Source organism: Aquarana catesbeiana, linkage group LG04, assembly GCF_042186555.1.
Source record: "Aquarana catesbeiana isolate 2022-GZ linkage group LG04, ASM4218655v1, whole genome shotgun sequence".
NCBI classification, from domain to species: Eukaryota; Metazoa; Chordata; class Amphibia; order Anura; family Ranidae; genus Aquarana; species Aquarana catesbeiana.
This window is the reverse complement of record NC_133327.1, coordinates 325,467,804-325,489,039: the sequence shown is the minus strand read 5'-3', so window position 1 is coordinate 325,489,039 and position 21,236 is coordinate 325,467,804. Positions and strand designations below refer to the sequence as shown.

The 21,236-nt window shown below is 43.7% G+C and overlaps 1 protein-coding gene across 1 annotated transcript in view; it reads left to right on the top strand.

The window, feature by feature from the left end:
• SNAP91 (synaptosome associated protein 91) overlaps positions 1–21,236 on the top strand; it is a 191,706-nt gene that overhangs the window by 88,734 nt on the left and 81,736 nt on the right. The window contains exons 5-7 of the mRNA XM_073626882.1: positions 4,958–5,051; positions 20,143–20,254; positions 20,671–20,777. Coding sequence (XP_073482983.1) covers positions 4,958–5,051; positions 20,143–20,254; positions 20,671–20,777 — 313 coding nt within the window. The remainder of the gene's footprint in view (positions 1–4,957; positions 5,052–20,142; positions 20,255–20,670; positions 20,778–21,236) is intronic.

Sequence of the window (21,236 nt, the reverse complement as noted above, 5' to 3'; positions counted from 1 at the left end):
ACCAGCACATCCCAGGACAACACAACCCCTGATGGACATCGCCACCCCATCTGAACTGACTTACCAGTAAGTGTATGTATTACACCTTCACCATATAACAGTGTCAGCAGAGTTGGCGCCTCCACACCCCCCTTCCCTTTTCAGTGCTATGCTCCCAGAGGCTATGGACACCCCCTGAGGACGGCTGCCCCCCCCCCCCCCCTTTTTTTTTTTGTTCTTACATTAATGCTCTATAAGAACCATCATTATACAATTCCATTCCTGACATCACAAGATTTGAGCGCCGGTAAACCTTTCTTCTTCAAAAGATACTTGTTCAGGGATCTTGGGTCCAAAATGGGTCTTGTGTCCCCGTTTAGGTTCTGAACCGTAAATAGGTTTGAGTAAAACCCTGTGCCCCTTTCAGATACCGGAACCTCTACAATCACTCCTTGATGCACTAGATGATGTAGTGCCTGAAGCAATAAGTTTCTTTTTGGAGGATCCGAGGGAACGCTGGATCTTGTAATCCTCTGAGGGGGCACCCCTCGTAACTCCAGCTTGTAACCGTGAGATATAATTGAGGTTACCCACTTGTCCTGAATTGTTGTTTTCCAAATGTTCCCAAAGTGCAGCAGCCTCCCCCCCCCCACCCGATGGCGTGGGGGGGTGCCCTCAAAAGGAGGGCTTGGTGCTGGGTTTAGAAGAATTTTGGACCCAGGGCCTTTTCTGGCCCTGGCCTTGCGGCTTGCCCCTGGCCCGGAACCGCTCTGACGTTGAGACATTTGAGGAAGCAGTTCCTGGGTTTTTAAACGAGGGATGTTTTAGTGCTTTCCTTCACAGGAAGTGGAGAACTCTTCCCTCCGGAAATTCTTTGGCTATATTTGTTCAAGTGATCACCGAATAAATGTTCCCCATGAAATGTGAAACCAGCCAATAACTTTTATAAGGAAGCTCGGCTGACCAGTTCTTAAGCCATAAAAGTCTGCGCATATGTTCATGCGCATATGTACAGACAAGAGCCAGACGAGAAACCTGCTGTATTAAATCCTTTTAAAACATAATCAGCAAAAAACGGCGCTCAAGGAATATCTGTCTTACTTTCAGGCAGATCATCCTCCTGGTTAGGCCTATCAGGCCATTTGACCTGATCCTTTACGGACTGGCAAATGCCAATTGCTGCAACAGCTGGCTAAATAGCTGAACAGGCCAAGGAAAAGGAAGCTTTTAATAATAGTTCCAATTTCTTGTCAACAGGGTCTTTCAAGCTCTGCATTTTCTACTGGACAAGTTTATTTATTTATTTCAGGTACTTGTATAGCGCCGTCAATTTACGCAGTGCTTTACATATACATTGTACATTCACATCAGTCCCTACCCTCAAGGAGCTTACAATCTAAGGTCCCTAACTCACATTTATACATACTAGGGACAATTTAGACAGGATCCAATTGACCTACCAGCATGTTTAGAGTGTGGGAGGAAACCGGAGTACCCAGAGGAAACCCATGCAGGCACAGGGAGAACATGCAAACTCCAGGCAGGTAGTGTCGTGGTTGGGATTTGAACCAGCGACCCTTCTTACTACTAGGCAAAAGTGGTATCCTCTGCACTATTGTGCCGCCCAAGTTAAGTTCTTGTTTAAGGAAGAGACTGCTGCATCTATGGCTGGCATGCTCCATTTTTTTAACGAAATTTTCATCCATGGGATATAAAAGGGAAAACCTTTTAGGAGGTCTTGGAGATCCCAAAGAGGACCAGGGGGGCTCAGTCACCTCTGCAAGAGGCAACTTAAAGGCAGAGTGAACCATTTCGGTCTGAGTCAGGATCAAAAACCTCTGCGACTGAGAGGCAGACATTGAGTGGATATCTTCTTGTCCAGATTGCTCAGAAGCAGACTCATCTGCCGGGCACTCCACCGAATCCTGAGCTTTAAGCTCTTCCCCATCCTCAACCCATTTCTGCTCCAGACGAGGAGACTCCGGGGGAGGGGGATCTGTCACGCTTCCTGCCACTGTGCAGGATGGAGGCAATCATGCCAGAAATCCTGTACTCTAACACGGCTAGGGCTGAGGACAGTCCGTCCTTAGTGATAAAGGTTGAAGCAGCAGCGTTGACTGTAGGCACAATACCAGATAGGCGCAGCGGCTCAGATTGCCCAGGAGCCTCTGGTATTTCAGGGGATACAACACTAGGTTCATCTGATGACAAAGGTGTGCCCTTCCCTGTGGTGTTAGTCCCACTCCTTTTTGGAAAACATTCACGTCCCCTTATTCCTTTATACACACTAAGGAATGCAACTTATGAACTTTGGATATGCGTTTTTTTTTTTTTTGCGACTCATGGCGCAATTTTGAACTCTTTCACTTAAGACTTTGCACTTGGGTGAAATAACCTTGTTTTCTGCACACACGTTTTCTATATTTATCTGTATGGAATGGTTAATATTAGTATTTGATTTACATATCGCTATTTGCTGTGTCGCATAGTGACTTTTTATTCACTTACACCTAAAATTAACTCTGATGGTGTTTATTCATTTATTCATCTATTTATGACAATCACACAGGAATATAGATTTAAGTATCTAATGCAAGCGCACAAATTTTTTTTATTAAAATTTTTCACCTCATTGATATTTGTGGCTTTTGTTGCAGCTGCAGTCACACTAATTTTTGCTTGGCAGCACAGGTTTTCTTTCTTTTTTTCTTTTTTCCTTTTTTTTTTCTTTTTTCCTTTTTTTTTTTCTTTTCCTTTTTTTTCTTTTTTCCTTTTTTTCTTTTTTCCTTTTTATCCGGAAAACATTCAATGCCTGTAAACCGAGTACTTGGGTGTAATTAAAACACCTCAGAAGGGAGACCTTTTTAATAGGGCTCACCAAGCACCTATGCAACAATCTTGCTAAGCACCTTTAGCGTGCCAAGCAACACCTGGTGACTCACATGACCTGGGTAAGGAAAAATGAGCCACTGCAAGTGTTTGTTCAGAGCCTGCTCTGTGTCCCACAGCTGCCCTCTCGAAGCACCACATGCTTGGCCTGTGCAGCTTAAATAAGCTGGGTGTGCGCCAGAACGTTCTATGCATGTGTGCGCAGTTCCCGCAAGTGGGCGTGACTGTATTTGCGTACAACCCAAATCTTCATGCGCCCAGATAGACTACGGTGCATGTGCGGACGAAGCCGCGTGCGCCATGGCTGCCAAACAACAAACTGCTAAGCCCAGCAGCGCTCTTGCGAACCAAGGCGAAATGGCGCACCGTGTTGCGCCATCATACAGGTAAACAGCCAGACACAAGCAAAAAAAGGTACACTTTGCAAACACCCACAGCTAGCCCAGAACTCCCCCATATGGTCACCACACACAGGTTACATAATTACATAGTAAGGTTGAATAAAGACACCAGTCCATCCAGTTCAACCTGAGTGAGTGTGCGTGTCTACAATTATCCCTATTTATTTAAGGTACCCATATAGAGCTGTCAATTTTACGCATCGCTCCACACATACATCGCACACTCACTATCCCTACCCTCAAGGAGCCCACAATCCAAGGTCCCCAAACTCACATTCATATATTAGGGCCAATTTTGAACAGAAGCCAATTAACCTGCCAGCATGTCTTTGGAGTGTGGGAGGAGACCGGAGTACCCGGAGGAAACCCACGCAGGCATAGGGAGAACATGCAAACTCCAGGCAGGTAGTGTCGTGGTTGGGATTCAAACCAGTGACCCTTCTTACTGCTAGGCGAGAGTGCTATCCACTACACCACTGTGCTGCCCTTAGCTAGCCAGGTGTCCAGCCTTTAGCTAGCTTGACTGATTGTTACAATCATTGGGATACCCCACTATAATAAAATAAAGGGGTTTCACTTACCCATGTAGGCGCAGGGCCACTTAGAAACTAAGGGCCCAATCTTCACCCTTCATGGCGGGTTCCTGTCACTAGGACCTTCAAGGACTGGGTACCCTTTCATGTTTAGGGTCCACTCCCTTGGACCTGTACAGCACCCTGCAGGAAATGCCTTAGTGCTGTAGTGTCCAGGATTTCCACTCTGCAGAGTCTTTGCGAGGCTCGGGTACCATTTTATCTAAGCATAAAAGCCTCAAATGGATCCAATCGGTCAATCCCTTGATTCATTTTTGGAACTGTTTCTGGGACTAGAGACCTGGAGCTCAGAGGGCCTAAACAAACCGTGCCATCCACCTTGCGGACACTGGTAAAAAAACTGAAGTGCTTCCTGTATAGGAGGGGTTATATAGGGGATCACTTCCTGTCTGAAAACATTTGGTCTACCAGTGTCCATTCACCTAATGATGATGTATAACCCAGCAGGTAATGAATATTAGCCTGACTGTGTCCCATGATGTATGAAAAAGAAAATGCGTTCCCACTTCTTAGCAGCTGTCAAAGGGTGCAGCGTAAGGTAGGTCTGTAAACTACCATAACCCTATTACATGCCAGGTTCAAGATACTTACCTAGAACAATGCAGAAAAACAATGTGTGAAATTATGTAAAAATGTTTTGCGCCTTTTGAGCTCTGCCTCAGCATGCACATTTTGGGTTGAGGCACACTTTGCCTCAAACCCAGAAACCAGAATGTTACTTTTTTGAGATGCATGTCATGACTTCTGTCTGTCTGGGTCGTATCTTTATTTACTGATGCTGCAAATCGAATACTTCTTCTTTTTTTTCACAATGTCATTTAGTAATTAAATATCGAACGTGTTTCTAGGGAAGCAAAGACTGCAGGGTTTCATTCATTTTTATGACTCAGACCTGGTTTTAGTTATGTGTCAAAGAGAGAAAGTTGCCAATGAATGCTTCATATTTGAATTTTATTGCATCATGGCACTGCTTAAGGGGGGTGTTTTGTATTTGTGGTGTTTGTGTTTTTTTTTTTTTTTTCCTTTAGTGTAATTTCTAAACTGCAGTGAGATTTTGTTCTAGGGCTATTTAATTTATGCTCCATCTGGTTTCAGAGCTGAAGGGGTGATGAGGACCATGGTACCAGAAAAGCTACTAAAGGGCATGCCTATACTACAAGGACAGATTGATGCTTTGCTGGAGTTTGACGTAAGTTGAACCTACCCATTTCATATATGATGGTGCCTCCAATATGAAATACACTATTAAATATAATTACACTGACCTTCTGTTTTTTGAATAGTGGGGTCAAGGTGAGCGCACATCAATCGGAGCACAGTGGTGGTGAAGCACCTATTGAATGGAATAAATATTTTAGGGCACAGTGACAATTTGTATTCCAGTGAGCACAAAGTGCTTTTGATGTATCATTGTATGGACTGATCACAGATTTATTTAAAGATTATTTGGACACCTTTTATTATTTGCATTTCATTTATTGAATGATTTGTTGGAGGCACAGTATTGCATGCATTTCTGTGACATGTATGCTTTTTGGTTTTCTGTTTATTAATCAGAGCGCTTCACTATTTCTACTTATACATTTTCTTTTTTTTTTTTTTGTGTGTGTGATGTGATGGCACATATTAGTGGCAGCAGTTTTCTTTTTCATGCATCGTGGGACACAGAGTTAGGCTAGTATTCATTACCTGCTGGGTTATACTTCATCTCCAGGTAAATGGACACTGGTAGACCAAAGGTCTTCAGACAGTAAGTGATCCCCTATATAACCCCTCCCATACAGGAAGCACTTCAGTTTATTTACCAGTGTCTGCAAGGTGGATGGCACGGTTTGTTTGAGTTCTCTGAGCTCCAGGTCTCTAGTGCCACAAACGTGCATTTGCAAGAACGCTGCTGGGCTCAGCAGTTTGGCGGCCGTGGCACACGTAGCTTCGCGGCACAGGTGCCGTAGCCTTTAGCTGGGTGCACAAAGATTCGCGTCATACCCGAATTCAGCCACGCCTGTTCGCCGGGACTGTGCACATGCAAACACACACACAGAACGTTTTGGCGCACAGCCAGCTTATTTAAGCTGTGTATGCCAAGCATGCAGTGCTTCAAGAAGGCAGCTGTGGGACACAGAGTAGGCTCTGAACCAGGCATTTGCAGCAGTTCATTTTCTCCTTACCCGGGTCACGTGAGTCACCAGGTGTTGCTTGGTGGGCTAAAGATGCTTAGCAGTATTGTTGCATAGGGACTAGGTGAGCCCTATTAAAGGGTCTCCCTTCTGAGGTGTGTTTAATACTACACCCTGCTCTGTTTTTGTGGCTAGTAAATGTCTTAAAGAGGAGCGGGACTAACACACTACAGGGAAGGGCACACCTGTGTCATCAGTAGTTCCTGATGAACCTAGTCATATCCCTAGTGTTGTATCCCCTGAAGGACCAGAGGCTTCCAGGCAATCTGAGCCGCTGCGCCCATCTGGGATTGTGCCTACAGTCAATGCTGCTGCTTCACCCTTTATCACTCAGGGTGAACTGTCCTCAGCCCTAGCCAGATTAGAGCACAGGATTGCTGGCATGATTGCCTCCATCCCGCAGGGTGGCAAAAAGCGTGAAAGATCCCCCTCCCTGGAGCCTCCTAGTTTGGAGCAGGAATGGGTTGAGGATGGGGAAGAGCTTAAAGCTCAGGATTCTGTGGGTGGCCATGGCGGATGAGTCTGCTTCCGAGCAATCTGGACAAGAAGATATCCAGTTGGTGTCTGCCTCTCAATCACAGAGGCTTTTGATCCTGGCTCTTACCAAAATGATTCATTCTGCCTTTAAGTTGCCTCTTGCAGAGGTTACTGAGCCTCCCTGGTCCTCTTTGGGATCCCTGAGGCCTCTTCAGGCCACACAGGCTTTCCACTTACACCCTCTGTTGGAACAGGTGGTGTATGCTGAGTGGGAAAATCCTGACAGGATTTTTGTTCCTCCTAAGAGGTTTTACCTTTTTATATCCCATGGATGAAAGTTTAAGTGGAGCATGCCAGCCGTAGATGCAGCAGTCTCTTCCTTAAACAAGAACTTGACTTGTCCGGTAGATAACGCACAGGACTTGAAAGACCCTGTTGACAAGAAATTGGAGTCATTATTAAAGACTTCCTTTTCTTTGGCCAGTTCAGCTATTCAGCCAGCTGTTGCAGCAATTGTTATCTGCCAGTCCATAAAGGATCGGATCAGACGGCCTGACAGGTCTAACCAGGAGGATGATCTGCCTGAAAATAAGGCAGATATTCCTTGAGCGCTGTGTTTTGCTGTTGATGTCAGCGGTCATCAGCCCTGTCCTGCAGAGCCCACTAACAGGCCAGGTTTGCAAGATAACTGAAATACATCACAGGTGATATCATTTACTGCTCAGTGATTGCAGTATTCTAGTCTGCATCTCCCCAAGGTAATACATAAAACCTGGCCTGTTAGTGGGCCCCGAGGACAGGGTTGATGACCACTGCCTTAAAGAATTCAATACAGCAGGTTTCTGATTTTGGCTCTCTTGTCTGTACATATGCCCAGACTTTTGTGGCTTCAGAACTGGTCAACCGAGCTTCCTTGTAAAAAGTTATTGGCAGGTTTCCCCTTTCATGGGGAACGTTTGGTGATCACTTGGACAAATATATCCAAAAGATTTCCGGAGGGAAGAGTTCTCTACTTCCTGTGAATAAAAGCACCAGGCTTCCCTCGTTTAAAACCTCAGGGACTGCTTCCTCAAATGTCTCAGCGCTAAGGCAGTTCCGCTGCCAACAGGGCGCTAGGGCCAGGGGCAAGGCCAGGGCCAGAAAAAGCCCTGGGTCCAAAATTCTTCTAAACCCAGCACCAAGCCCTCCCTATGAGGGCACGCCCCCACTCCATCGGGTGGGGGGGAAGGCTGCTGCACTTTGCGGACATTTGGAGAACAATAGTTCAGGACGAGTGGGTCAGCTCAACTATATCCTGCGGTTACAAGCTGGAGTTGCGGGGGGTTCCCCCTCGGAGGTTTTTTACGGTCCAGAGTTTCCTCGGATCCTCCAAAAAGAGACTTCATGCTTCAGGCACTACATCATCTAGTCCATCAAGGAGTGATTTAGAGGTTCCTGTACCCAAAAAGGGGCGCAGGGTTTTAATCGAACCTATTTACGGTTCAAAAACCAAACGGGGATACAAGGCTCATTTTGGACCTAAGATCCCTGAACCAGTATCTACTAATTCAGTCCTTTCGGATGGAGTCGGTCTGCTCAGTAGTAGCCTCACTCCAGATGGGAGACTTTCTAGCCTCCATCGATATAAAGGACGCGTATTTACACATACCTTTTTTTGAGCCTCATCAGAGGTTCCTGCAATTTTCAGTGGAGGAAAGTCATTTTCACTTTGTGGCTCTACTTTTTGGGCTTGCTACAGCTCCCCAGGTGTTCACAAAGGTCCAAGCACCAGTACTGGTTCTGGATCACTCACTACAGGCTCTAAAACAGAGCATAACCTGCACTGTGCGGTATTTGGAAAGCTTAGGCTGGATCATAAATACCAAAAAGTCAACCTTGAGACCAGCTCAAAGTCTAAAGTATTTAGGTCTGATCCTAGATATGGTCCAAGCAAGAGTATTCTTGCCACCTGCAAGGATCTGTGCCCTTAAGGATTAGGCGTGTCAGATAAGGGGCACCAGACAACCCTCCATTCGGCTCTGTATGAGTCTTCTAGGGATGGTATCCTCCTTCGAGGCGGTGCCCTATGCCCAGTTCCATTTCAGGCCTCTACAACAAGACATCTTGTTGGCTTGGAACAGGAGAGGACAAGCCCTGGATTATCCAATGTTCTTATCTCCTCCAGCACACTTAAGCCTAAACTGGTGGTTCCAGGATAAGAACCTGAGAAGATGCTTCCACCCGGTAACTTGTAGAGTACTGACTACAGATGCCAGTCTCTCTGGCTGGGGAGTGACCCTAGAGCGGCTCACAGCTCAAGGGAAATGGGCAAGGACAGAACAGATACTGCCCATCAACGTCCTGGAATTACAGGACGGTGGAGCTTCAGGACTGCCCTATCAGGGTTCATCCGACAATACCACTGCAGTGGCCTATATAAACCACCCAGGCAGTACCAGGAGACGTTCAGCTATGAAGGAGGTGAACCACATACTAGAATCAGCACATGTCCCTCTGCCCAAGCTATCAGGAGTAGAGAACTGGAAGGCAGATTATCTCAGCCACCAGCAGATCTGCCTGGGGGAATGGTCCCTACACCCAGGGGTGTTCCAGGAAATTTGCCAACGTTTGGGATGGCCAGAGGTCGACCTACTGGCATCCAGGTTCAACAAGTTACAGCAGTTTGTTTCCCGAGCAAGAGATCCTCTGGCAATCGGAGCAGATGCTCTGGTAGTTCCATGAAGCCAGTACTCCCTGGTTTACGCTTTCCCTCTGATCCCTCTCCTTCCACGTTTGTTGCGCAGGATTTGGAGAGAGTGAGTTCCAGTCATTCTGGTGGCAGCAGCCTGGTCCAGAAGGCCCTGGTTCCCGGAGATTGTGAGACTGACAATAGACGGGCCATGGACGCTTCCATGGCGCCCAATTTACTGTCTCAAGGTCCTATATTCCACCCCAATTTACAGTCTCTACATTTGACAGCATGGCTATTGAAGCCAGGGTCTTAAAGGACCGTGGCAACTGGGGACCAGTGGTGTTTACCCTAGTGAATGCTAGAAAAGCTGTCACTAGGATGATCTATCATAAGGTCTGGAAGACATATATTGCTTGGTGTGAAGCTAAAAAATGGCATCCTTGGAAAGATATGATTGGGAGAATTCTCTTTTCTACAGTCAGCTGTGGAAATCAAATTGGCTTTGAGTACAATCGGAGGTCAAGTTTCAGCCCTATTGGTATTCTTCCAAAGGTCTTTAGCCTCCCATTTGCTGGTCTGAACCTTTATGCAGGGGGCAACTCGCTTACTTCCCCCCCATTAGGTCACCTATGTGTCCTTGGGACTTGAACTTGATGCTGTCTGTGTTACAGAAACAACCATTTGAACCTATCAAGTAAATTCCATTAGACTTGCTGTCACGCAAGCTAGCCTTCCTGATGGCTATCGCCTTGGCTAGAAGGATGTTGGAGTTGGTGGTGCTTTTAATGCAGGGAACCATACTTGTTCCTTCACCAGGACATGGTCGTGTTGCAACCTGTTCTATGCTTTTTGCCAAAGGTGGTGTCGGCCTTTCATTTAAATCAGGACATTATCTTGTCCTTTTTCTCTCAGCCTCGTTCGGCGGAAGAGAGACGACTGCACTCCTTGGATGTTGTCTGGGCAGTCCAAGGTTTATTTGTCTAGATCTGCGGAGTTCCGGGGATCAGACAACTTTTTTTGTTTTTCCAAAAGGACCCAAGAAGGGGCAGGCAGTTTCCAAGGCTTCCATTGCCAATTGGGTCCGTCAATAGATCATTCAGGCCTACGGTCTGAAACATAAAGCTCCTCCCTTTAGGGTGAGAGCTCATTCTACCAGGGGTGTAGGAACCTCCTGGGCTTTTCACCATCAGGTATCTGTGGCTCAGCTTTGTAAGGCTGCTACCTGGTCTTCAGTGCATACGTTCACAAAATTTTATCAAGTGGATGTTCGAGCAGCCAAGGATTCGGCTTTCGGCCGCAGTCTACTGCGGGCTGCCATATAAGTTCTGATGGCTATTGTTTGGCAGGGTGTCTCCCTCCCCCTGCTCTGGGACATCCAAGCAGGTAATGAATATTAGCCTAACTCTGTGTCCCATGATGTATGAAAAAGAAAATAGGATTTTTTTTCATCATAATTGCCTGTAAAATCCTTTTCTTTGAGTACATCATGGACCCTCCCCTCTTTTTGAGGATTCAGTGCTTGCTACAAAACTGAAGTGCTTCCTGTATATGGGTGGGGTTATATTGGGGATCACTTCCTGTCTACCTTTGGTCTATCAGTGTCCATTCACCTGGAGATGAAGTATAACCCAGCAGGTAATGAATATTAGCCTAAGGCTGGCCATTCATGGTTGAATTTCGAAAGACATTTTGTGTGTTTTGTGATCCAATGATGCCACCATTGATTTTAGAAATTCGACCAACCAAGCCTTCAAGTTCACCTCCTTTTTGCTACAAAAAATAATTTTCGTGGCTGGGAATCTTTTCTTTCTGGGAACTTTCTTTTCTTGCACATTTATTTTTTTTCAATTTACATTTCTCGCACAATTCTCCCATCATTGATTAGAAAATCGTTTGTTTTTCAAAAATTTTCTAACATGCCTGATTACTTAAATTCGATGGCCGCACAAAAATCGAGTGTTACTGCAGCCCACTAATGGTGCAAAATTCGAACGAAAATTCTTAGATATGATTTTCAAAAGGAAATTCTTTTGAAATTCGACCCATGTATGGCCTGCCTAACTGTGTCCCATGATGTACTCAAAGAAAATGATTTTACAGGTAAGTATGACGAAAAAAGCCTATTTTTTTTTATGGCATAATATCATTTTTGTAGAAGCACTGTGGATAAGATTGAGTATCTTGTTAGTAGTGTGGATTGCATGTAGTTATTTATTCATGACCCTGAATAAGATGGCAATGAAAATAAGTTTTGTAAACCTGAAATAATTATCTGTATTATTAGTGTACAGATTAGCTTTTGAACTACAAATATTCTATAATAATTAGTATTATTTTACTCAATAGTAGTTATTATTCAGTAATATTACTATGATTAGAAGTGTCACTTGCACATTACATTACTTCCGATTCTATGCTGGAACCTAGCTACCTATGTGGGAAGTTTCCATGTACCTTTCGAGAATATCCGTACTATTAATGGTGTAGTGTTACCTCTGCAGGAGCTGCTAGTAGTGTTGAGTCATCTGGTCCTTCTTTGACTTGGATGAAAACCTTGGCCCCTCTGACATCTTAGGTTATACCTATTTGGATACCATGGATTGTGCCAGATTTTTGGCAGAAGCTAAACCAGATCTTAACCCAGTCAGCATAAACTGTAGCTTCCCTCGCCAAATTTGCAGCAACAGGCAAACAGAAGTTTGAAATCAGAGTTTAAGGGCTAGGTTACCTGGAATGAGGGAGCTAGGCCTTTGGCAGATAATGCATTCTGCAGAGATAAAGTGGTTGTGCTAAGAAACGAGTGTAGAGTTTTTAGAATCAGTCTTCTGATGGCTGCTGGGGCTTTCGGAGACATTGGTACGCTTATTGATGACGGGTATTCCTGCACGCAGTGAGATGGCTAAAGTAAGCAAAGGGGTTCCTTTAGTGTGCAGGAATGGGCCAAGCTCAGATAACAAGTAGAAAAGACTTGACTGGGACAGACTGGACTTTAAATCAATTGCATAGAGCCTAGGAGATGTATGTAGATTTTTGGCTCTCCAAAGGATATGTTCATGATTGGCAACGGGACTCACCAGCCTCCCGATCTGTGGCAGCAGACTGTAGTGATGGAGGGGCCTCCTTTGTTGGAGGATGTTGCATGTTGATTTGCTCCTGTATTCCTTGGATGGAGGGTCGACTAGACAGGCTCTCAGGACCAGACACAGGCTTCCCTGGGGCAGACCCATGTGGCGATAGTACTGGAGTGCTGTTCAGGGCAGTGTGCTTGAGTCCCCCTGCGGAAGATGGCGATCTGCAGCGCTCATGGCAGCTTTTTGGGTAAAGCAGGCTCACCAGCAGCTCAGCGGTGAAATTCCACTTGGGCGTCCCTCTTGCTGTGTGTCTCTCTCTGCAAGAGTAGCTCATCTCTGCTGCCCTGGCTGGTGACAATCCCCCAAAAAACTTTCTCTTTCCTGGGCTTTCCAATTTATATTGACCCTTTTAGATTCCTCCTGCCTCTAGGTACGGTCTTGTAGTATCTCTCTCAGCAATTGTATTAGCACGGTTTTTAGCCCAGACTGCATGTCCCAGCATTCAATGTTCTGTACTAGTGAATCAGGAGCACAGTATGCCCACCAGCTCCATCTTTTGATGGAAAGAAGGAACTTTGCTCAGGCAACATTCGCAACAATAAACTTAAAGTAGAATTATAGGCAAAACTGCAAAACGTTTTTTTTTTTTTTTTTTTTTTTATTTTGGATGGTGTAAGGGAGGGTTATAACACCTGTAAAGCCACATACACACGATCAGATTTTCCGATGGGAAATGTGTGATGACAGGCTGTTGGCGGAAAATCCGAACGTTTATATGCTCCATTTGTCAAATCCTCCACCTTGCTGTGAGTGACAGGTGATTTACATATCTCGTGCACTAGCCTAAGACATGCATTTTTTTTAATTCCCACCCACTCCTTTCTTCAGCAGCTCTGCAAGGATTGGCTGTTGCACACCTCCGCATGATTTGGCATGCTGAAGTCATATGGTTACTTTCCTGTCTTTTCACTGGATGTTAGAGATCCATAGCAGAAGTTCAGTGTAAGAAATACACAGGAGAAAAAGCATATTGACAAGGGGAGTGTAGAGGTGGGCAGGGAGTCTACTGACATCACAACTCCACCCACTGAGCTCCAGACAATAGACCCACCCACAGAATCTGCAGTTTTTCCGGTCTCATAACAGACAGAGGGGAGACATTTGACAGGTAAAGATACATGCAGGAGGCGTGTATATCCTTATAGATAATCCCTATGGCAGTAGTTTAGAAAGGATGACATTGGGTTTACATCCACTTTAACCAAAAAGTGCATTCTATGCATCCAAAAAATATAGAAAATATAACAAATCAAATCATCATCATTCAACCAAAAAATAAAATAAAAGCCTCATGCATGTGTCCTGCTTCTTAATATAGGTGGTCAACAATGCCAAGAGTTGGTGAAAGCAGGGGTCTGTCATCCGTAGAGAATTCTGAAAATCATCTGGATTATTCTCCTGGAGCTCCCGCAGCAAAGGCATATTACATAATTGGTCACGATTTAATAAAGCAACTAATTTTTGGCCCAAGAACTCCTCTTCCACTTCCTCTGGACTTGGGTCAAAGCAATAACTCAAAGGCCAATAATAAATGACACTTTATTTTCTCCGATTCCGCAACATGATTGGTTGATGAACGGCTGTTCAGAAACTAGATGAAAATCGCAAATCAAAACTCCCCAAACTTCTACTAACGTGAAATTATCAGAAGGAGCCCAAAGGGTGGCGCTAAAGAGCTTAAAAACCACGTAGTACGTCACTACGTTCGCGTTTGTTGGCCGAGAATTCCTTGCCATTTGTATGCAAGACAAAATCCAGGCACACGCCTTCGGACAAAAGTCAGAGGTTTTGTCAGCTGAAAATCTGATCGTGTGTACGAGGCTTTAGGGTTTTTTTTTTTTTTTTGCCAGCTTTGTCCCATTGGGGAGATTTACCTTTACTTCCTGTCCCAAGAGAGGAAATCCCTGCAAATTAAGGGAATCTCTTGGGGACCCCCAGGTCACCAGAACCAGTGCCCCCATTTCCCATTTAGAAATTTCCCATCTATTACTTTTCTAGGGATAACCCAAAATTTGGGATTTTCATTTACTTTCAATGATAATGGTAAACAGGACACATAGAGGGTGTGCATCTCTTACCAGGGACACAGACGGCAATAAAAAGTGACAGGTGTTCTAATCCATCTCCCATCTATCCAAAACTAAAAAACAAGTTTTGCCTTTAGTTGTACTTTAACCACCTCAATACAGGGCACTTTCACCCCCTTCCTGCCCAAGCCATTTTTCAGTTTTCAGCGCTGTCGCATTTTGAATGACAATTGCGCGGTCATGTTACACTGCACCCTAATTAAATTTTTATCATTTTTTCCCCACAAATAGAGCTTTCTTTTGGTGGTATTTGATCACCTCTGCGGTTTTTACTTTTTGCGCTATAAACAAAAGAAGAGGGACAATTTTGAAAAAACACAATATTTTTTACTTTTTGCTATAATAAATATCCAATTTTTTTTTTAACACATTTTTTCCTCAGTTTAGGCCATTATATAATCTTCTACATATTTTTGGTAAAAAAAAATTGCGATAAGCGTATATTGATCGGTTTGCGCAAAAGTTATAGCGTCTACAAAATAGGGGATACATTTATAGCATTTTTATTTATTTTTTACTAGTAATGGCGGCGATCTGCGATTTTTATTGTGACTGCGATATTGCGGCGGACACATCGGACACTTTGACACATTTTTGGGACCATTCACATTTATACAGCGATCAATGCTATAAAATTGCATTGATTACTGTGTAAATGTGACTGGCAGGGAAGGGGTTAACACTAGGGGGCGCTCGAGGGGTTAATGTATGACCTAAGGAGGTGATCCTAACTGTGGGGGGAGGGGACTGACTGGGGGAGGTGACCGATCGGTGTCCCTATGTACAAGGGACACGCCATCGGTCTCCTCTCCTGTCTGACAGGATGTGGATCCATGTTTACATGCACAGATCCACTCTCCTGCTCTGTTACCCGGCAATTGCGGGTGCCCGGCGGACATCGTGGCCGCCGGGCACGCGCACCGGGTCCCGAGTGATGCAGCGGGCACGCGCGCGCGCCGCCCGCGCGCCCCCTAGTGGCTCGGGAGGGCGAGGACGTCATATGACGTCCGCCCAGAACAACAGAAGCCTCGTCCCGCCGTCATATGACGGTGGGCGGTGGCTTAGTGGTTAATGTTCTGCATTACTTAGTAACTGCATGTCTGACCATGATGGCTTTCTCCTTTTCAACCTGGTATGAACATTTTGGGGAAAAAAAAAATAAAAATTTTTCGTCGGATTTTCTTTTAATGTGTACTAGGCTTAAGCCTGCTTTTAAATCAGAAATATCTATAGTGCCTTGCAAAAGTATTCACCCCCTTGACATTTATCGTGTTTTGTTGCCTCACAACCTGGAATTAACATGGATTATTTGAGGATTTGCATCATTTATTTTACAGAACATGCCCACAACTTTGAAGATGTTTTATTTTTTATTGTGAAGCAAACAACAAATAGGACCAAATAACAGAAAAAGTCAATGTGCATAACTATTCACCCCCCTAAAGTCAATACTTTGTAGAGCCACCTTTTGCGGCTATCACAGCTTCAAGTCGCTTTGGATAAGTCTCTATGAGCTTGCCACATCTTACCACTGGGATTTTTGCCCATTCCTCCTTGCAAAACCGATCCAGCTCCTTCAAGTTGGATTGTTTGTGCTTGTGAACAGCAATCTTTAAGTCTGACCACAGATTTTCTATTGAATTGAGGTCTGGGCTTTGACTAGGCCATTCCAACACATTTACGTGTTTCCCCTTAAACCACTCAAGTGTTGCTTTAGCAGTGTGTTTGGGGTCATTATCCTGCTGGAAGGTGAACCTCCGTCCTAGCCTCAAATCACACACAGAGTGGTACAGGTTTTGCTCAAGAATATCCCTGTATTTAGCACCATCCATCTCTCTCCACTCTGACCAGTTTCTCAGTCTCGACTGCTGAAAAACATCCCCATAGCATAATGCTGCCACCACCATGTTTCACTGTGGAGATGGTGTTCTTTGGGTGATGTGTTGGGTTTACGCCAGACATAGCTTTTTCTTTGGCTAAAAACTTCAATTTTAGTCTCATCAGACCAGAGCACCTTCCTTCCATACATTTTGGGAGTCTCCCACATGCCTTTTTGCAAACTCAAAACATGTAATTTTGTTTTTTGCTGAAAGTGATGGCTTTCTTATGGCCACTCTGCCATAAAGCCCAACTCTATGGAGCGTACAGCTTATTGTCGTCCTATGTACAGATACTCCAGTCTCTGCTGTGAAACTCTGCAGCTCCTCCAGGGTTACCTTAGGTCTCTGTGCTGCCTCTCTGATTAATGCCCTCCTTGCCCAGTCCGTGAGTTTTGGTGTGCGGCTGTCTCTTGGCAGTTTGCTGTTGTGCCATGTTCTTTTCATTTGGTTATGATAGATTTGAAGTGCTCCAAGGGGTCATCAAAGATTTGGATTTTTTTTTATAACCTAACCCTGACTTGTACTTCTCAACAACATTGTCCCTTACTTGTTTGGAGAGTTCCTTGGTCTTTATGGCAGTGTTTGGTTAGATCATGTGACACTTAGATTGCACAAAGGTGGACATCATTTCACCAATTATGTGACTTCTGAAGGTAATTGGTTGCACCAGAGCTGTTTATGGGCTTCATGCAAAGGGGGTGAATACATACGCACATGCCAATTATCAGTTTTTTATTTCAGAAAAATTGTTTTATGTATGTATTTTTCTAATTTTACTTCACCAACGTAGACTATTGTGTTCTGATCCATCACATATAATTCAGATTAAAAAAACATTGAACTAAAGGCTGTAATGTTGTAATGTAACAAAATTGGTAAAAAGCCAAGGGGGGGGGGGTGGAATACTTTTGCAAGGCACTGTAATTGCAGAAAAATCTGGGAGGCAAAAAAGTTTATACTTCCCAGATAGCTTTTCTAAATGCAGGAGTGCAATTGTGAATGAAACTTAAGAGGTATATTTAGTGTGTTTGTGGGTACTTTTGTTTTTACTAAAGTAAATTTACCATAAGCGTTTTTAACACGCAACACTTTACAAATCTAAATTGCATTCAGGGATAATATCCACATCCAATTGTATGCTATATGCCAGTAATCTAGAGAAATCTGCTGAAAAGCCTTTGTCTGAGGCTTTCTTTTTTTCTCTGGAGAACAAGAATCTAGAAATAACTACAGAGATTGCAAAAAAAAATGCAGAGTTGTGAAAATGAACAAAACGGCTAAACTATTTCTGACTTGCATCTGGTTAGTATGTTTGGTTTTTTTTTTAAATGCCAATTAAAATGGTTTTAATGCAGATTATGGGTAATCCCATGATTATGAAAGATGTCGGCCAAATCAAGACAGGTTTTAAAGCTCTGACCGCTTGCTGTTATGCTTTGCTACTTTTTACAGTTAAGAACTACTTATACAACATTACATAGAGACAAGAATTTGTGCCAGTTGTGACAGAATAGTATTTCCCAAACTTTGATCACTCGGCATAGACTGAGCACTACCTGTGCTGTTACCTTGTATACTACACACAACTGCACTGTTGTATCACTGTTATAGCAGTGGCGGTGCGTCCATTAAGGGCGCATGGTCGCCACCCCATCTATGTAAAATGGATGGATTCATGCATTGCATGAATCTATCCATGGCCGCTGTAGACACCCCCTATTCAGGCGTCTGGACCCTTTTCGGACACCGGGCGCCTGAATTCCAGTGGCAGGGGGTGTTTTTGAACCACCTGATTAGAGCCACAGGCTCTAATGGGCTTCAAAAAAGGTGAACTGCGAGCACAAAGCATTGTGCTCGCAGTTCACCCAGGTGGGTTAGCAAAGAAAATTGATATTTGCTTTGCTAACACTAAACCGCCTCTCAGCCAATCAGGAGGTGCAGATCTAATACCTGCCACCTGATTGGCTAAAGGCACAGGCGTCCTGATTGGACACCTAACGGAACAGAAGAATGGGAGGACAGAGGCACGGAGGACACACAAGCACTCCGCCGTCACCTGCTGCATGTCCCACAGCTCGCTGCCGTCACCCGTCACCAAGATGGGGTAAGTGTGTGCCGGTCAGATGGCGAGCGGGGGGGGGGGGGTCACACAGGCTGCATATGATGGGCACAAAGGCTGCATTTGATGGGCACAGTGAGGCTGCAAATGATGGGAATCTGCTCTACAAACTCTGACTCCTATTGAATCTTCTTTACAGCTACCTCCTTTACTTTAGTAGGAGCACTTTGCTTTTTCAGAAAGTTAGCCTACTCCTCCGTTCAAGATGACTATGGACCCCGTAGATGCAAATGTAACCAGTGTACTAAAGCAGAAATGTAGATAAATGCCAAGTTCACATTAGTTTGAACTTTTATACTTGACAAAAATTCTGTTCTAATTCCGACACCTGCCAGACAGCACAGCCAGGTCCCTGCCCTTATTATACTCTGCTGTAATTAAAGTATAACTAAAGCAAACTTTTTTTTTTTTAGTTTTGGATTGTGTTATGGGGATTAGAACATCAGTCAAGTTTTTATTTGTTTGTGCCATCATTAACCACTTGCTTACTGGGCACTTAAACTCCCCTCCTGCCCAGACCAATTTTCAGCTTTCAGCGCTGACGCACTTTGGATGACAATTGCGCGGTCATACAACACTGTACCCAAATTCAATTTTTTTCCCACAAGAAGAGCTTTCTTTTGGTGGTATTTAATCAGTTGGGATTTTTATTTTTGCTAAACGAACAAAAAAAATTGAAAATTTTGAAAAAAAAAAAAGTTTAATAGTTTTTGTTATAAAATTTTGCAAACAGGTAATTTTTCTCCTTCATTGATATGCGCTGATGAGGCGGCACGGGTGGGGACAGATAAGGCGGCACGGGTGGGGACAGATAAGGTGGCACGGTGGGTGGCACTGGTGGGTGAGACTGATGGGCACTGGCAGGGGGCACTGTTGCCTATTGCTAGGTGGCACTGGCAGGGGGCACTGTTGCCTATTGCTAGGTGGCACTGGCAGGGGACACTGAGGATCTGGCTGCAGCTCGCCGTGATCCCTCTCACAGCCGCCGGTGATCAGCTTTTTTTTTTTTTTTTTCCTCACGCTGTCAGCGCGGGGAGAAAAAATAGTTGATTACCGGCTCTGTTGACATCACACTAGTTGACCGTTGGAGTCCCCAAAGAATTCCCTTTAATTTGCAGGTAATTCCTTTCACTTCCTGTTTTTAGCTATGGGGCAGAAAGTGAAGGGAAATCTCGGACAAAGATGGTGGAAAAAAAATCAGATGGGTTTTTAAGTCTCCCTTACTCTATCCAAAATGAAGAAAAAAGTTTTTGCCTAGATTTCTACTTTAAAATCTCTCTCAGATTTGTATTGCTTAGAATAACAGCACACCCCCATAAAAAAGAATGAAGTATTTTATGAATGATTAATTGCTAGGCCTCGTTACACAAGCAATTGTAGAATGTAGTGTGCTACTACACATTTGGAGCATTGAGCTAGAAGTTGTGATTAATAACTACTACATACTGCTCTTTCCAATGTGTAGCCAGTAATCAATCAGTAGCAAATTTTAACTAACTGCAGGTCGATTTATAGATCATGATTGCAAAAATTAAAACTCAAAACAAAACCTTCAGTTCATGTCTACAGTAAACAGTAATACTTACAACAAGTCCGTTTTTAAAGAAGGTGATTTTGTTGTCTATGTGATAAATGTTACCAGTATTATGTGGCATCTTGGAGGACACCATCTATGAAAAAATATAGCTTTGTAGCAAAATCTGTTTAGTGATGATATACTGGTTTGCTTTGTTAACAGGTTCATCCAAATGAACTGACAAATGGAGTTATAAATGCTGCTTTTTTGCTTCTTTTTAAAGACCTCATCAAACTTTTTGCTTGTTATAATGATGGCATTATTAATTTATTGGGTGAGTATAGGTCTAGTTTCTTTTGGGAGTTGTTCTGGTGTGTGTGTGTGTGTGTGTGTGTGTGTGTGTTGTTGTGGTGTGTGTTTTTTTTTTTTTTTTTATATTCATGTCGTAGACATTGGCATGAAACCTATATATATTTTAGCAAATCGCCTGCTTTTTTCCTGGAATTGTCAGACTGTTCAATTACTATGGTAGTAGTCCTGGCTAGTTGCTTTCCAGGCACCGCCAACAGCAACAATACTAATCTTTTTTTTCTATACTCCTATTAGATCTTTTAACTTAACTGCACAGTGCACTTTATCTATATCATGTTTAACCGCTATTTCTTTTGTTAGTAAGTTGCATAACCAGTTGGATAAACTACTACTGTACCTAAATGTTTTATTTTTAATTTTTATTTTTTCCTATGTCAGAGAAATTTTTTGAAATGAAGAAAAGTCAGTGTAAAGATGCTCTAGAAATTTATAAGCGATTTCTGACGAGAATGACAAGGGTTTCAGAATTCATGAAAGTTGCTGAGGTAAGAGGTTTTTCAACACTAATAATAAATTTACTGTTGAAACCTAATGACAGTTCTATTATCAAGTGTTATTTAAAGGAGGATTCCACCTTAATTGAAAGCTGTACTCCTAATTTAAGTGCCACCTTAACTTGTCAGCAACATAGAGATACTTGACCTGCTGTTGCATACACAGATTTTGTGGACTAATTTAATCAGTGCTAGTATATTTCTCTGTAAATCCTACTTTAGGGGCCCATGCACACCACAGTGAAATGCAAGTCATGCATTTTTGTGAGTTGCAACTCCATTTTGAATGGGTTTGCAGTGCATCTTGGCACAAAAAAATGGTGCTACCAATTTTTCAAGCCACAGTACACAGACTTTAACCACTTGCTTACAGGGCACTTAAACCCCCCTCCTATCCAGACCAATTTTCAGCTTTCAGCGCGGACGCACTTTGAATGACAATTGCGCGGT